The sequence below is a fragment of the Pocillopora damicornis genome, chromosome 4, assembly GCF_964200805.1.
Source record: "Pocillopora damicornis chromosome 4, jaPocDami1.2, whole genome shotgun sequence".
In the NCBI taxonomy this organism is placed as follows: Eukaryota; Metazoa; Cnidaria; class Anthozoa; order Scleractinia; family Pocilloporidae; genus Pocillopora; species Pocillopora damicornis.
In genome coordinates, this window is record NC_142673.1 from 28720380 (window position 1) to 28736915 (window position 16536).

General features: G+C 36.6%; 1 protein-coding gene across 1 annotated transcript in view; it reads left to right on the forward strand.

Annotated features, from left to right (window-relative positions):
* The first annotated feature begins 170 nt into the window (after positions 1–170).
* LOC113682595 (spectrin alpha chain, non-erythrocytic 1) overlaps positions 171–16536 on the forward strand; it is a 28604-nt gene continuing 12238 nt past the window's right edge. Inside the window, exons 1-30 of the mRNA XM_089202863.1 lie at positions 171–518; positions 2319–2444; positions 3004–3144; positions 3454–3642; positions 4149–4240; positions 4744–4888; positions 5252–5368; positions 5671–5735; positions 6213–6321; positions 6402–6503; positions 7301–7438; positions 7966–8076; positions 8386–8619; positions 8996–9200; positions 9535–9577; positions 9787–9856; positions 9977–10045; positions 10549–10665; positions 11040–11166; positions 11621–11673; positions 12099–12168; positions 12313–12380; positions 12485–12634; positions 13066–13158; positions 13518–13649; positions 14219–14370; positions 14606–14720; positions 14942–15025; positions 15385–15489; positions 16241–16332. Coding sequence (XP_089058989.1) covers positions 273–518; positions 2319–2444; positions 3004–3144; positions 3454–3642; positions 4149–4240; positions 4744–4888; positions 5252–5368; positions 5671–5735; positions 6213–6321; positions 6402–6503; positions 7301–7438; positions 7966–8076; positions 8386–8619; positions 8996–9200; positions 9535–9577; positions 9787–9856; positions 9977–10045; positions 10549–10665; positions 11040–11166; positions 11621–11673; positions 12099–12168; positions 12313–12380; positions 12485–12634; positions 13066–13158; positions 13518–13649; positions 14219–14370; positions 14606–14720; positions 14942–15025; positions 15385–15489; positions 16241–16332 — 3560 coding nt within the window. The 5' untranslated portion in view covers positions 171–272. The remainder of the gene's footprint in view (positions 519–2318; positions 2445–3003; positions 3145–3453; positions 3643–4148; positions 4241–4743; positions 4889–5251; positions 5369–5670; positions 5736–6212; positions 6322–6401; positions 6504–7300; positions 7439–7965; positions 8077–8385; positions 8620–8995; positions 9201–9534; positions 9578–9786; positions 9857–9976; positions 10046–10548; positions 10666–11039; positions 11167–11620; positions 11674–12098; positions 12169–12312; positions 12381–12484; positions 12635–13065; positions 13159–13517; positions 13650–14218; positions 14371–14605; positions 14721–14941; positions 15026–15384; positions 15490–16240; positions 16333–16536) is intronic.

Below are 16536 nucleotides of genomic sequence, written 5' to 3' on the forward strand. Positions count from 1 at the left end.
ATTTCAAAAGTAAAATTGGTTTTTGTGATGCTTATATCTAACAATTAATTCTTATTTAGAAATTAAAGATACTCCTTTTGAAGCAATGCATGCAATGTTTCGCTCTTTTTTTCAATAATGACTTTCGTCCTTCTCTACTCTCCTCTCCTTTGGGATTCGTTGTATCACGTGACTAAACGCTTTATTGGGGCGATTCCGAGGAGACTACAGACGATTCGTTCGCAAACCCTGTGTGTTTTGCCGTCTAGTCTTGTGGTGAAGAAATATTCAGAATGGCTGAGGTAGATTCTCGTCAAATTGCTATTCTAGAAACCGTCGAAGATATTCAAAACCGTCGTGAACAGGTTTTGCGGCGCTATGCAGAGTTCAAAGAAGCAACTCGGGTTCGGCGCCAGCGCTTGGAAGATGCCAAGCGCTACCATCAATTCAAACGTGATGCTGATGAAGTGGAAGCTTGGATCAATGAGAAACTTCAGATCGCTTGCGACGAAAACTACAGAGATCCAACCAACCTTCAGGTAGGTTTTGAAAGGATTAAGTAACAACTATGGTCCATACTTTAGTGCTTTATTTGCCATTTAGGATTCAAAGCTTGCTCTCCTTCGACAACGCCCCAAGCAAACCTTTGTCAGAATACAAAATTTATTCGCTTGATTTTACTTGGTTTGATGCAGATTGTGAGTAAAAGATCGGGTTTTACATATTTTCTGACCTGTTTTTGATAAAATGTTCCTTGTGTGTAGATCTTATGGAGAAATAGTTTTCACAACAGTTTGTGTCACAAAATATCACGCTGGAATTCATGTGCGTGACCAGACATTACTTAGACGCCATACAGCAGTTTGATTGATCAAATTTAGAAATTCGCGATCACTCTTCCATGGCGCGATGGGATATGAGATTATCGAGTGCGAAATCATCTAAAGGAAAGTGCCACAAGAATTATTATGTGAACTCTGGTCTGATCTCAGCAAAGTGCAACCCTATATACTATGCAAATTATTCAAAGCACGCGCCACGTTCGAATAGAGCAGCTGGTTACTAGAAAGCGCCAGAAACTCTGATTAATTAATCTTCGCTGAGTGGCGTGATCAACTCAATCGTGCTTTATCATCTGGTTTCTTAGATTGAGTAATTCGTGTAAGTCGCAACGTTTTGAGTCGGAAAGTTGTTTTGCTAATCTGCGTCTAATGTTGAAACGAACAGATTTTGTGAATTACTACGTACACAATGCATGAATTCAGATTTTGAATTAAAAAGTAATGATAAGCAGGGAACTTGAAGAGTGCTGCAAGAATCATCTCCCCTCTTACTCTCTCTTACTAGCAATATATGAGTTGACCTAATCAAGTGTGTATAGTTTCAATGCCCAATACTTTGATATGGGGTATACAATTCATCATCATTGATCATTTAGCCATGAGAAAAGAACAGCAAAATTTTGTTTGCACCAGCCCATGTCTCTTTGGAGTTGAAACAAATCAGTTATATGAATAAATTGCTTGTAAGTTTTGTTAACTTCCAAACTAAATGGAGAAAGTGCAAAGTATGATCAATACAAGGATGCTTTATCTGCTCTCATGGATTCAAAGTTTGATCTTGTTTGCCAATGCTCAGAGCAAACTTTGGAGCAACTTCAGAATACCCCGCAACTCATTTACATGTCATTGAATAAGAATAGCGTCTATTGTGTTATGCCTCGATCTTCAAAGCCTCCCTACACATGTAAGTGAGGCGGACCAAAGTTGCGGGGTATTCTGAAGTTTAGCCCAAACTTTTGTTGATAATACAACATTTGTCTTATCTCTGATCAGAGTTGAAACTAATATATTATATAAGTGAATTATTAGTAAGTTTTTTTAGCTTCCACCTGGTCTGAATGTAGCAAAATTTTGCAAGATTTCCATATAGCTCTATATTTCATTATGTTTACTGTTCTTTGATTAAGGAAACAATGGCAAAAACAACAGATTGTATTTGGGACTATGGCTTTGTTCTAGAATAGTCTGGGAAATGAGGAAATACCTCTAAAACTTCGACAACCTCAACATCAATGCTTTTAAAAAATGTTTTTAATATACATATCCATCCAATTTTTATGAACTGAAAAATTTTTATGATTCGAGAACATTACCAAACTATAAAAGGCTAAAATTTACCTTAAATTTTTACTTTTCTTTCTGATAGTGTTAATGACACATTTTCACCTCAATGTAGCATACAAACCTTATTTTAGATGCAAAACACAAGTAGCTTGGGAAACAATCTGCAAAATGTTTTGGTTTTAACTGTGCAATTGTCATCTTTGTGTTGTCCAGGGTAAACTCCAGAAACATCAGGCGTTTGAAGCAGAGATTTCAGCTCACAGCAATGCCATTATTGAACTCCAAGAAAATGGTGAAGGCATGATCAGTGAGTCCCACTATGCCTCTGAACTTATCAGGGTGAGTTTCAATTAGTGCCTTTATTTTGTTCCTAAATACTACATGCAAAAGATATCCATGCATTTTTATTTCACTTAAGATATAAAACACAGCTTGCAGAGATGAGGGCAAACCCACAGTTTTCCCATTTGAAAGCATTGCATTTCCCAGGAAGGAGGTTCATGCAAATTGTATAACTTATACAAACTGTGAGATTAAAAGGGAGAGTAGAGAATCAAAAAGTCTTTAAGGAAGGGAAATGAAACTTGCCTTTGCCAAAACATGGGAACAAAACTAACAAGGTAATAAGGCGAGAAGTGTATGAAAGTTAACAAATATATATTGTTAAATGATCAGAATTTACCCTTGATTTCATTTCAATTTACATTTGAAATGAAAGCATGTAAAATGTTAACAACTGAAAGGGAATTGTGCAACAAAGTAAATAACAATAATAAAATGAACTTGACTGTAGCAAGTTTATATGAGAATTTTAATAGGCTTTCAATGATAATTTTTTTCTTCTACTAAATTAGAAACAAATACTCAACACATCCTCAAATGATCATTTCTTCAACAGGGACGTCTTGACTCACTCATCAAGTTATGGGAATTGCTGCTTTCCAAATCAGCAGAGAAAGGCCGCATGCTTCTCTTTACTCAGAAAAGAGTCCACTTCTTGCATGAAACAGAGGAAGTTATGTCATGGATTTTAGAAAAAGTGAGTCCTGAAATATACCTGTAGATATTTTAAATGCTCATTGCAGATATCTTTGCATCAGTAATATTGTCATTCCAACCTTGGTAATAAGAAACATTTTTATTTCAACTTTTTTCCTTGTGGATGTAAATGTAGCAAACTAAAAAAAAAGTACATGTATATTATTCAGTACTAAAAGTATGCACAATATTTTATACTTAAGTAAAGTTGTTTTTTAAAAAAAATGTAGGGTTTCTGCATTTTCCATGGATTTTCAGTTTCATTGAAAAGTCTGTTAGTAAAATTGTTATTGTTTTGTTTATTATTCAGGAAGCAATTGCCACTTCTGAAGAAGTAGGAAGAGATTTGGAACATGTGGAAGTTCTTCAGAAGAAATTTGAGGACTTCTTGAAGGATATTCAGGCAAATGAATCAAGGGTCACATACATCAATGAGCTTGCACATCAACTTGGAGATGAGGGTCATCCAGATATAGAACTGATCAGTACAAAGCAAGCGGTAAGAAGTTAAAGCTTAGCTGGATGAAATAAGCTTGAATCAGGTATTAATGATTCAAGGAGAACTTATTTTATAGCTCTATTAGAGGAGCATGCAATGTGATGATAAATCCTTGTAGGATTGTCTGCACAGGGTGACTTTTTCCAGAACAAGCAAAAAGGAAATCATATACTCTTCTCTGTTTTTTTGAAGTTAAGCAAGTTTGTTCAGGTTGTCAACATGTTCAGTGGACATACATTGTGCCCTTTCAGGATTGGGTACCTGGAATGTTGTATTTCTGTTATTGTTCAATTTAGTTCCCTCCTTCAAATATTGAATGTGTCTGTTAATAGTGCCTATACCCTTGAAGGCACTGCTTTTAGGTACATATCCTCAACTTAAATCAAACTTTCTGCTTGTACATGAAAAACTTAATAATAGCAGCCTTTCATGCTAGCCCTTTAATAGACATGCCTTCAATTTACGAGGCTTTAATACATGTTAAGTTACTGGTTTTTTAATTTTAGGAAGTTAATGAAGCTTGGGAAAGGCTGAAGATGCTGGCACTCAAACGTCAGAAGAGACTGGCTGGTGCCCAGCAAATACACAGCTTCTATCAGTAAGAAGCCATGTTATTCTTGGTAATACTACTTTTGCTTTGCTCTTACTGGAGCAGGCTACTTTTGTGCTATATAAGCTTGTAGCATTGCTTTTTTGAATCGTAAAATAGGGTTTATGCCAAAAACGGTTATGGCAGAAGGAAAGTTTAAGGTAACAGGAAAAAGTTTCAACTGGTCAGAATGAAATTTACATGTAGCTCAGGTTATAAAAACATAGATGGAGATTTTTTATACATTGGTCAGAGAATTCTTGAGTCCTTGATGTCCACTTAGCACCTTGTTAATGCAAGCCAAGGTATAGAATCTGACTTTGCAAGAAACTCCTTTTTAGCACTACAAGATCTGCCTCAACTGTAACTGAGTCTCTGAACTACCACTTTTATTACTATTTTCATTGTAAACAATTGAATTAAAAGTGCAGCTTATATTGTCTTACATCAGCTGTACGTGTATGCACATGAACCATAACGCTGAAGCTGTAACTTAAATCTATTTTAACCAGTGATGCTGATGAGACCAAGAATTGGATCAATGAGAAAGACAAAGTTCTGTCATCAGATGATTATGGAAAAGATCTGGCCAGTGTCAATGCTCTGTTACGCAAACATGAAGCTCTAGAAAGAGATTTGGCTGCAGTGGAAGATAAGGTAACTCCTATTTTCCTCAGAAAGCTGACTTTTATATTTTACTAATTTAAACAGATATAATCCACAAAAAAAACCAGATTTGACTGTATTCAGATATCAAAACTTACCAATCATAACTAGAAAACATAACTTGTGTTTTAAAGCCAATCACATTTTGACAAAATATAGCAATCAGTTTTTGCAAACCAATCTTAAAATGCTAGAGAGACCTATTACCCTTCTCTTGTCTCTGATAAAGACTTAAACACAGATTTTAGCTCTATCAGTCACTGTTAGCATCAACAGTCCTCTTCCCTTGCTCAGGCAATAAGACTGAGGTTAATAATTTCTGATTCAACTGACTCCTGAATATTCCTTTTCTAGGTCACTGCCCTGGGTTCAGAATCTGCACAACTGCAAGAGGCATATCCAGAAAGTGCAGATGAGATAGCTGCTAAGCAAGATGAAATTGTAACTGCCTGGGGAAATCTTAAGGAGAAGGTGCTGTTCAAAGTCTTTATACTGGAGCTCACTACCCAAGAATCTGAGGGTGAAATCTGAAGGATCAAGGTTTTATTCCTCTTGGGGTCTTTGAATTGTTTTCCTTTGTCCCACATTCATGTCAAGATAAAAAATGTCCTTTGCTTTTACATTACCAAGCTCAAAATTTACCACCCTAGGTATCCTATTTATACAATTAAAATGCTATTCTCAGTTAAACATTTATTGTATGTTTATTATTTATGCAGTATGAAGGATCCCTTTGAACTAATTGTCATACATGTATATATGGTATCTTTCAGTCTGGGGTGCGAAAAGCAAGGTTGGAGGATTCTTATCGTCTGCAAAGGTTCATCAGTGACTACAGGTGAGAGGCATTAAGAGTTTTTCAATCACTATGACTTTGCTTTTGTACATTGTGGTCTGCTGCATGTACATTTAGGTTCAATAACAGCCAGCTGGAATAGTCTTGTAAGAGAAATTAAATGTGCTTTCTGTTGTCAAGGAAAAACTATCTAAATTTCTCAATAACTAACCTGAGATTCTCGTGTGGTTGCAGTGTTCATACATGCATGGTGTAACCTTTCAGCTTTCATCCATGTGATCAGGCTAACAGGACTTCTCTTACGAAAATGCAAGCTGTTTTGAAAGGAAAATGTAAAGCAAAGGCTGTTCAGTTGACAAAGGCTGTTCTGACTGCACCATATCTTAGACTGATAATTTTATTTACGCTTATCAATTGAAGGCATGTTTTTCCAGCTGACTCACACCAGTATATGTGTTCTTACTTTTCTTCAAACAACTACCTGTATTTTCACCCCATGATTTTTTCATTTGATTCTAGGGACCACATTTCTTTTATAAATGAAATGAAAGTCTTGATCCAAAGTGATGAACTGGCAAAAGATGTAGCTAGTGCAGAAAGTCTTCTGGAACGTCATCAGGAACATAAGGTGAATGTCATTTTTACCCTTAACTCATTTTCTCTTGAGGTCTTCTTGTTAAAATGCAATTCTTTCCTTGTATCCATTAGGGTTATATTGATGCATCAGAGGATGGATTTAAGAAGTTTGCCGATGATGGAGAAGAACTTGTCAATTCCAATCATTATGCTACTGATGAGATCAAAGAAAAGGTATTTAATCAAAAGGTTCCCTGTTTTTTTCCATACTTTTAGCAGTGTACATGTTCAACAACAATAATATTATAATGTAATAAAATATGTGCTTATTGTTGATGGTGGTGTAAGATAGGAGATGAACTTTATTTGTTTGTGTCATGATAGAGTCACTTTGTTGTAGATGGTGACATTTTGACTGCAATACTGCTAGTCTTCATCAGGCAATGAGGTTGATAGTTTACATGTCTATCAACCTCATCGCCTGATGAAGACTAGCAGTATTGCAGTCGAAATGTCACAGTCTACATCAAAAGTGACTCTATCATGAGACAAACAAGCAAAGTTCATCTCCTACCAATAATATTAAAAAAAGTTAATATATCTTTGTAATGCCCTGAAGGACACCTGATGTGGTTATGACCTAAATTGTTTTAATTATCCTTTAATTTTAAGCTGACATTAATTGGCAAGAAAGTGTTTACTCCAAGTGGTTAACTCTTTGCCCCTAAGAGGAGCATATACATGAAAATGTGTACAGCTAATAACACTTTAATCCCTGAGAGTGACCAGCATCTAATTTCTCCTTACAATATCACCCCTGAATTACACATTATGTCGCAAGAATAAAAGAAATGTTTAATTATTTAATTGTTAAACACATTCTCCTTGTTAGCTTTTAGCTTTTGTTAGCCTTTCTCCTTATGAAATGCACGTAGAACAGTATGAAGAATATGCTTTTTGATGTTACGGTGCAAATGTTTAATAGGCAAGCAGGTGTTTATTCCAAACATTTAACTTTGCTCTCCCTTTAGCTTGCCAGTCTGGAGACTGAGAAAATGGAACTGTTGGAGCTGTGGGAGAGGAGACGTGTGCAGTTTGAGCAGTGTATGGAGCTGCAGCTTTTTAATCGGGATTGTGAGCATGCAGATGCCACTATGTCTAAACAAGAGGTTGGAATACATTTGTCTGATCTTGTGATATATCATTTGACCCTAAAAATGATTATTCTGGTCTTCATGAGACCTTGATTGATCATTTCTTCTGAAGCAGGCACAGTGTACCTGTTTGTAATTTAATCTGTGGCTTTAACCAGCAACATCAAATGAGTTTACTCATAACAGATGTTATAAATGTGCCTGTTAATACCAGGGCATTGTGAGCCTTAACTCGTTTCATTACAGAGCTAAATTCAGTGATGTTGTCATCTTCACTTTCCATAAGAAAAAACATTTGTGTTAACTATTTGGTTACCAGCAGTATATTGATGTCTTTGCAAGATTCACCAAAATACAGTTTTATTGTGTCTTCAACAAGGAAAATGCTGAGGAATTGTATTTCTGATCCTAGCACATTTCAGCACTGTTATAGAATGAAGATGAAATTGTACCAAAAATACATAGATGTTTTGCTTTTTTCCTTATGTATCACTAAATATATGTTGTGGAAGTTGTTTTTATTTACTGAACATTTTTAACAGGCCTTCCTTGCTGATGATAACCTTGGTGATTCTCTCGATGGAGTAGAAGCTCTGATCAGGAAGCATGAAGACTTTGACAAATCTTTTGCTGCCCAAGCAGAGAAGATCAATGTGAGTACATTACAGCCGTTAACATTTCTCGTGAACTTCACCAAGGATTTTACTGTACCTTAACTAGGTAATAACACACAGGGACGAGAGCTTTGTACATACATGTAGCCTGACTTGTCTTTGATGCATCTAAAGCTCATTGTAGTCAGGAGAGCATCGCAGAGGTTTTAATCTTCATGGAGAACTCAGACTTTTTTCCAAAGCACCATTTATTTAAAACACATACCATAGGAAAAACTTCTGGACTACATGATATTTTAATATACAACAAATTACTAATTTATGCTCCTTTGTTCCTCCATCTTTCAGAGTATTGACGAGTATGCAAACCGCCTTGTTGACAGCAATCACTATGCCTCAGATGAGGTGCGTGAGAGAAGAGATGGTATAATGGAAAGGCGTAATAACATTGGGGAGTTGTCCAAGGCGCGCAGGTCGAAACTTGAGGAATCTCGTAAACTGCAGCAGTTTGAGAGAGACTGTGATGAAGTAAAAAGCTGGATTACAGAAAAGCTGAAGATTGCCAGTGATGAATCTTACAAGGTGAGAAATAGTATTTTTGCTCACACAAAAACATTGGGATTACCCAATATCTGGCTCTACCTATAACTACTTGTATAACAAGACTACAGTTAAGCTTTTGAGGCCTTTGGCATGTCAGCACATCTTCATTTAAAGGTAACATGGTTGAGGGAATACAAGACAGTTCCACAGATTCTAGATTGGATCTTAACTTTCAAGAGTCCTTCCAACCTTTTAAGTGTTAATGTGGTGCTATTTAATCAAGGAAAAAGTCCTTGATTGCTTTTGGAAGAATTTTATAAAATATGAGCAAATCTCAAATGTTACTACTGCAATCCATACACAATACTACTGTAAGTTATTGTTTGTAACAAAATACCACTTTTGAAATCTTTAGGATCCAACCAATCTGCAAGGAAAGATCCAGAAGCACCAAGCATTTGAGGCTGAGTTGAATGCCAATCAAAGCCGGCTTGATGCAGTTGACAACACTGGTGAACAACTGATTGGAGATGAACACTATGCCTCAGATCAAATCAGAGAGAGACTTGATGAACTGCATAAGTTGTGGGCCTATCTGTTTGAGAGATCAAATGATAAAGGTACTTTACATATGACTTATAAAACATTTTTGATTCAAGACATTACAGATATCCTTACAGGTCCAACGGTTACAATTTGGAGAGTGGTGAAGCATACCTGTACACATAAAGTAGAAAATTACACTTGGGAAGTGTTGATTGAGGCATTTTTTCAAACCCTTTGCATTTTCAACTAGAACTGGACTGGAAATAACTCTTTACAAAAACAATTAACAATTATACTGGAATGTATATAGTAGCTTGTAGGGATATCAAATGAAGTGTAAACTGCATAAGCAAATTTTTGCTTCTGCTTTAGGGCTAATTGTGTTTTTTCCTCTTATTTGGAATTCAGGGTTGAAATTGAAAGAAGCAGCACAGCAACAGCAGTTCAACCGGTGAGAAGTGACACAAAACATGTGATCTACTTTCCCTTAATACTACGTTTACATGTATTTCAAGACTTTTCTTGTTATATTAACCTAGATGTTAAGTCCTCACAGATGTGCAGAACAATAACTATTCTATCATCACACTCTGAGAAATGTCTTGTGACATCAATGTTATTGAATGCATTTTGATATGTTATGAACTTGTTATCATGCAGAGGTGCCGAAGATGTTGAGTTGTGGTTCACTGAAGTTGAAAACTTGCTTGCTCTTGAGGATGTAGGAAAGGTATGTTATTTTGAAAAAAATAATAAAACCCATACCTGTACTTAAATCCTAGTAGTTCTTTGGTTTCTCTATCTGGATATGATTATGAGGAATTCTGAAAAAAGTTGCTTTTAATTACAGGATCTGACAAGTGTGCAAAACCTCCAAAAGAAACATGCCATGATAGAGGCTGATGTCATAGCGCGTGCAGTAAGTATAATCAAATATAAAGTTGCTAGGCTGGTTATTTAACCAAAGTGACGCTGTTGTTTAACGTACCACTTTCTAAGCCATCTCCAATTTAGCTGAACCTTTAGTGGAAGGACATTTATTTCATTATATCAACCTTCTCAAAGAGAATCCTTGAGGTCCTCTGCTTGTGTAAAATCGTGGTTTGATTTAGAGCTTGTACTGTGTCTAGGCTGATTTTGTGAAGACCACCTGTCATCACATTTGAATTGTTCTCTCTGTTTTTATGAATATTTTATCACTGATGCAACCATGCAATATCTTCACCTTGATACTTTCTCTTCAAATGACAAGGACTGTATCTGTAGTGACTGTCTCTTTTAGCATTGATTCAGGACATTTGAAAATATGGCTAATAGTTATAGAAAGCTAGGGTAACATCTCTAAGATAAATGTAAACTGTTTCAGAAATGAAAGTGAGTTGTTTAATTTTTCATTATATATTCTGTTGTGTTGTTCCCCAGGAAAAGATTGAGGTTGTTAATGCACAAGCTGATTTATTTGCGGAGGCTGACCACTTTGATGCTCCTTCCATCAAAGAAAAGAAGGAGGTTTTAAATAGCCGATACCAACAGCTACAGGTGATAATGATAATGAAGTGTGTGTGATTGAGTGGCTCAGGGAAATGTCCAACTTGTAGCCTTTACTAATAATATTAATACAAGATGATAAGAATCAGTGCTCCAAGCTTGACTCCAGTGAGTCTCCTGACAACAGTCACTACTTGAGACAACAGTCATCTCAGGACTACAGTACTATCATCCAAAATGTTAGACTCCACGATCATATGTGTTTTCACTACACAGTATTGCCAAAAGGAAAATTCAGTTGCTGATAGCCACGATAGACCAAGATTTACCCCAGAATTTGTTTTAAATTTTATATTTACAAAACTAGATCATCTGATGTCTTTTCTCAGGAAGTACTTAACATTACCTCCCATCTTCCTCCCCAGGCTCCTCTCCTAGCTCGCAAAGCAAAGCTCCAGGATGCTGAGAGACTTAAACGATTCCTTCATGATGTTGAAGATGAGGAGGCATGGATAAGGGAGAAGGAACCTGTTGCTTCATCCACAAACACTGGTAAGTAAACGGATAGCAGATGATGATACAAAATATAGAGCAAAATGAAAATTGATTCCAGTGGAAATTATGATAATTGCTCTCCTGGGGTATTAATAAGGGAGAAGGAACCTGTTGCTTCATCCACAAACACTGGTAAGTAAACGGATAGCAGATGATGATACAAAATATAGAGCAAAATGAAAATTGATTCCAGTGGAAATTATGATAATTGCTCTCCTGGGGTATTAATATGAACCACTTCAATGTAAATGTAAGTGGTATGAAAACAAATTGAAAGTCCTTGAAAATGTTGAAGCACTCGATTTGTACAATTGCGCTTTCATTACCCAAACATAGCATTTTTTTATGGTTTTCTCTGTTATTAAAAATGTTATTGCTGAACAGAAATCCTCCTTTAACTGTAGACCATCACCTCAATAGTAAACTGAAAATTAAATGTCTTCCTCCATAGGCCGAGATTTGACAGGAGCCCAGAATCTGTCAAAGAAACACCAGGCTTTAATGGTAAGAACAGCTGTACCTGAACAATTAAAAAAAATGTTTTAGTAAATAAATGGGTTTGTGGCCAGAAGCTGAAACAGTTTGCAGATCTTAGCTTAAATCCATTTTTCAATTTTAAGTTCACTATTATAAAGTAATCCCAGAGTGTGTTTTGTCTATTGTGAATATTTCAATCAGTTTTGGTATGTGTAGCCTACAAGCAAGCCCTTCTTTTTTAGGACTGAGGCACAAGACAGTTAAAGGCCTCAGTCAAAGCAGACTGGCAAGAAGTGTGCAAGGGCTCCTCATTATCAGTGCCAGAGCATTTGCAGACCTCTTGCCAGTTAACATTGCTCAAAGCCTCAAACTTCTCGCTGAAAAAGAGGCACTTGTACTGACAGTGATTCATCACCAACTTACCAGCCCATTTCATCCATTTCACTTTGCAGACTGAAATTGCTGGTCATGAACCACGTGTCAGAGCTGTTTGCGATAATGGTGTTCAAATGATAGATAATGGTTAGTTCTCTTGAACAGTTGTTCTAAAGAATGTGTTTTCTTTTCAGTTCATATACTTTTCATATACCTTTCATACTCTGTCAGCACTTTTTTGTTTGATTTGAATGTTTTGACTCATTTTTATTATGTTGTGTTTTCCCTCAGGGCACTTTGCCGCTGATGAGATCAAAGAGAAGATTGATGACCTTGACCAGAAATGGCTGGAATTCAAGGTAAGACCATTCCATGACATTTTGCATTTCCGCTTTTATTAGCCATTTAAAGAGTACTGTTCTTTCTAAGATGTGTTTTGACAATTTTTTTACTATTACTCCAGGATAAGGCACATGTGCGAAAAGGACATCTGGATGACTCTCTTCAAGCTCATCAGTATCTAGCTGATGTTGCTGAAGCAGAATCCTGGTTGAAGGAGAAAGAACCAATTGTTACCAGTGATGACTATGGAAAAGATGAAGACAGTGCACAGGTTAATATCTTTGTTGTTTTCTTATCAGTCTCAGGGTTGTCATTTGTACCAGATGTATGATCCGAAGTTTACAACACAACATTCTACTGGAGTCTGTGGACATGCTCCCCCCCCCCCCCCCCAAAAAAAAATTTGAATTTTTGACACTGTGTGAGACTGATTTCTAGCTTTCTTGGTCATTTTGACCAGCTTTTTTTTTAGCTAATGTTAAATTTAGAATTAGTTCAAAAATACTTATTTTCTGTGTCTGATCACAGCTCACAGAGTACCTGGTGTTAAATTGTCTGACAATCAAGATGTTACTGTTGCTTATGGGCTCCTAATGACAACCCTTTGCCTTGCCAGTAGTTTTCTTTCATGTCATTGTTTCCTTTTGAACATTGTAGTACAAGTTTTTTTTAGTGTTACAACTAATACTTTGAACACTTTAGGCATTGCTTACCAAACATGATGCCATCATGTCAGACTTGAGAGCATATGGAACTGTTGTAGATGGGCTGAGAGAACAAAGTCAACACTGCAAGGTAAGAGTAAGCACAGCATAAACATGAAGGACAAAAAAAAAGAATGAACATCAGATTGGATTCAGCAGTGGTATACCTATTTCCAATGTTTCCAGATCAAATTAAGTTCTGATACTTTCAAATTGTGTTTATCATGTGGAAAGAGGAAATGGGGAAGGGGGGTATCCAAATCACTACAAGGTGTAATCAGGGTTGCATTAGTGAAAAAGGAGAATTCCACCAAACCAAAAACTTTGATACTGTTTCCTCTAAGTCAGTTACAGTTAATCTGTACCTAAATTTAAGGGGGGGGGGGGAAGGAATCTTTGCACTATCTTTGCATCCACCAATGTTTATTTTCATGAAATTATCTCCCTCAGCCAGCGGCTCATGTCACAGATATCTCTGACAAGGAATGTGTAGTTGCTCTTTATGACTATCAGGAGAAAACTGCAAGAGAGGTGTCCATGCAGAAGGGTGACATTCTGACCCTACTCAATTCTAGCAACAAGGTAAGTCCTTTTTTTTTTCGACTTATGCTGTACATTTGGTTTAGCTACTCTTGAGGAAAGTGGTACATATATGAACTTCGTAATGGGTCTTGCTCACTGTAGAGTCTGTGTGGTTTAGTGTTAGAGCATCATAGTGTTGAATGCAAAGATCTGAGGTTTGATTCCTCATAGGGACTCAGAATTTTTTTCCTTGTCCCATGCTTGTGATATGACGAAAAACATCTTTCTCTACAATTTACATTGTCTTAAGCCCATTTCACAAGAAAGACCAGAAAGCATCCAAACTAGGGAATACCAAAATTAAGGGTGAGCAGAAGCAGTTGCCCAAGTACCATTGATAGAAAGAAAATACTACAGTATAGTTGGGAAGGTTTTAAATTATTTACCAACGCGAAAAAAAAATTGTTAGGGTTTAATTTAACTTAAGCATTACCAAGTGTGATTTATCATGTTTTGCAATGGCCTTGTTAGGTGTCAGTTGCAATGAAAATGTTAAACGCGTTGTAATATTTTAGTGGCAACCATTGATTATGTGACGCCTTTGATAAAATCTTGTGCACTGATTTCAGGATTGGTGGAAAGTAGAAACTAATGACAGACAAGGTTTTGTTCCTGCGGCATATGTCAAGAGGATTGACTCCCACAAAGCCTCACAGGACCTTCTGTCGCAGGCTCCTGAAGTGGACACTGTTGCTAACAGACAGCAGGCTTTGGATGATAAGTGAGTATCAGACTTTGCTGTAACAGTTTCATCCTTTCAAAGATTAACCCTTTATTCCCTAACATCAGAACACATATTCTCGGAACATTTCTTAACATGCTGACAAAGAGAATTTGCTTTACCATCAAGAGCTTTTTTATTTGGTGATTAATTCCTTTATTCTCGTGACCTCCAAGTATGATTCAGGGGATAGATTGTTGGGAGAAATTAGATGCTAGTCATTTTTTTTTAACAGATACCAAGACCTGATGGACAAAGGCGAAGAACGTAAGAAGAAATTGGAAGATTCCATTCAAAGATACAGTGTGTTGCGGGATGCTCACGAACTGGAGTCTTGGATCAATGACAAGGTTCGTGTATTTTGCAAAGACTTGGCAACTACAAACGTACATTTGTCTTAAAACATAAACACACAAGAGTAACAATTTTCTAAAATCTCTGACAGCGAAGAAAGCTAAGATTATACTAACACACTCATTTATTGGGTCATATCGCCCACTTTCCATAAGGCTTGCTCGTTATCTGATATGTTTAGAATACATTAACATGACGGACCTTTTCTAACTTTTAGGAAGCAATTGTCACCTCAGAGGAAATCGGAAAGGACTACGAACATGTGGAAGCTCAGCAGAAGAAGTTTGATGACTTTGAAAAGGTACAATGTTTCAACTGACAACATCGTTCGTTAAGCAGTTTTGTAATTGGGTGTCGAAAAATTCTCCTAGGTTGCATTGGTTTTGCTTTACTTCGCTCTGTGATTGTCCCAGAAAACTTGTGTCGTCCTCTCGACCAATCAGATTCAAAACTAAAACCAATCGCGTCTTGGCCACTTGTATTTTCCCGCGCTTTAGGCTGTGAACTTGTTTTTACTTTGCGTTCTTATTGGCTCCTTGTGATATTTTCCTCTCCTCTGATTGGCTGTTGTGATTTCTTTGGTTTTTGGTTTTACGACACTCAATCGGAAACCCTCGATAATGTTCAACATAACTAACCAAACATTTGCTTATCACGCAGGATATGATTTCTAAAGAGGTTCGTATCAGAGAACTGACATTACTGGCTGAGAAACTAAAGATTGAACACTACAGAGAATATGAGATGATCCGAGAGATGATTGAGGTGAGGAATGAATAATTGTGTTGTGTGTTTTCAAACGCAAGCAGACTGATATACGTTGCTGAAAATATGACGACAGAGAGTGCACAGTGTATTAAGCGTCACACTCTCTTCTCTGTTAATATTTGGCTTTCTTCATGCCATTTATAAGTCTTAACTAAGAAACATTGTACGCTTTCTCTCTGAGATGATTCCTCCACGCAGAAAAAACCCCTCTTAAAGTTTAGTCGGTCGTAGTGCTTAACTAGTATTGAGTGGCACGGGTTCGAATCCCGTCAAAGCTTGAGTTTTTCCAGGATTCCTTTGTACAATTGCATAAATTGTAGCCCACATACCAGAATTATTGCTCTACTTGATTTTAAATCCTCAGTCAAATGAAATTTCTTTCATTTCAAATTGTATCTAATGAAGAGAAGTTGCGTTAGAATATGTGTCACTAGAGACTGACTGTGTGTGACCTTGTCTGAAAAGCGAGAAGAGTTGACTGTATCACCCACGAAATTTTAATACGCATCGATTGTTACAGTGTGAAGCATATTTTTTAACTACAGGTGAATACAGTAACTGTGGTTACTACAAAAATCCTTGTAAGTGACTCATCAGAGTTGATAACGTTTGTCCCTTTGTTTCTGTAATGCAGCGTGTGGTAATTTTGGAATAAAAATATTATGGCTTTGTAGTTGTAAGCTGCTAACTGGTATAGATTGCTCGGGTCAATAAACAATTCATCCTATTTTTTAATGGCCTTTAACAGAGGCTGAACCAGAAATGGACCAATCTTAAGACCATGTCAGAGCAGAGGAAGGAAAATTTGGATAATGCTCAGGAAATTCAGAAATTCCACAGGTATTGTTGAAATATAAAATGCAATTACATGTATTTTCTTTTTAAAGCTCAATACAAAATACAATTACATGTACTTTCTTTTAATACCTTTGAACCTCAATTCAATCAGAAGTCAAAGAACTAGAGAATTGCTTTGGCATTCTTGTCAGAATTAATTTTGGAAGATATTTCTTGTTGTCATGATTAAGTTTCTCAACACTTCGT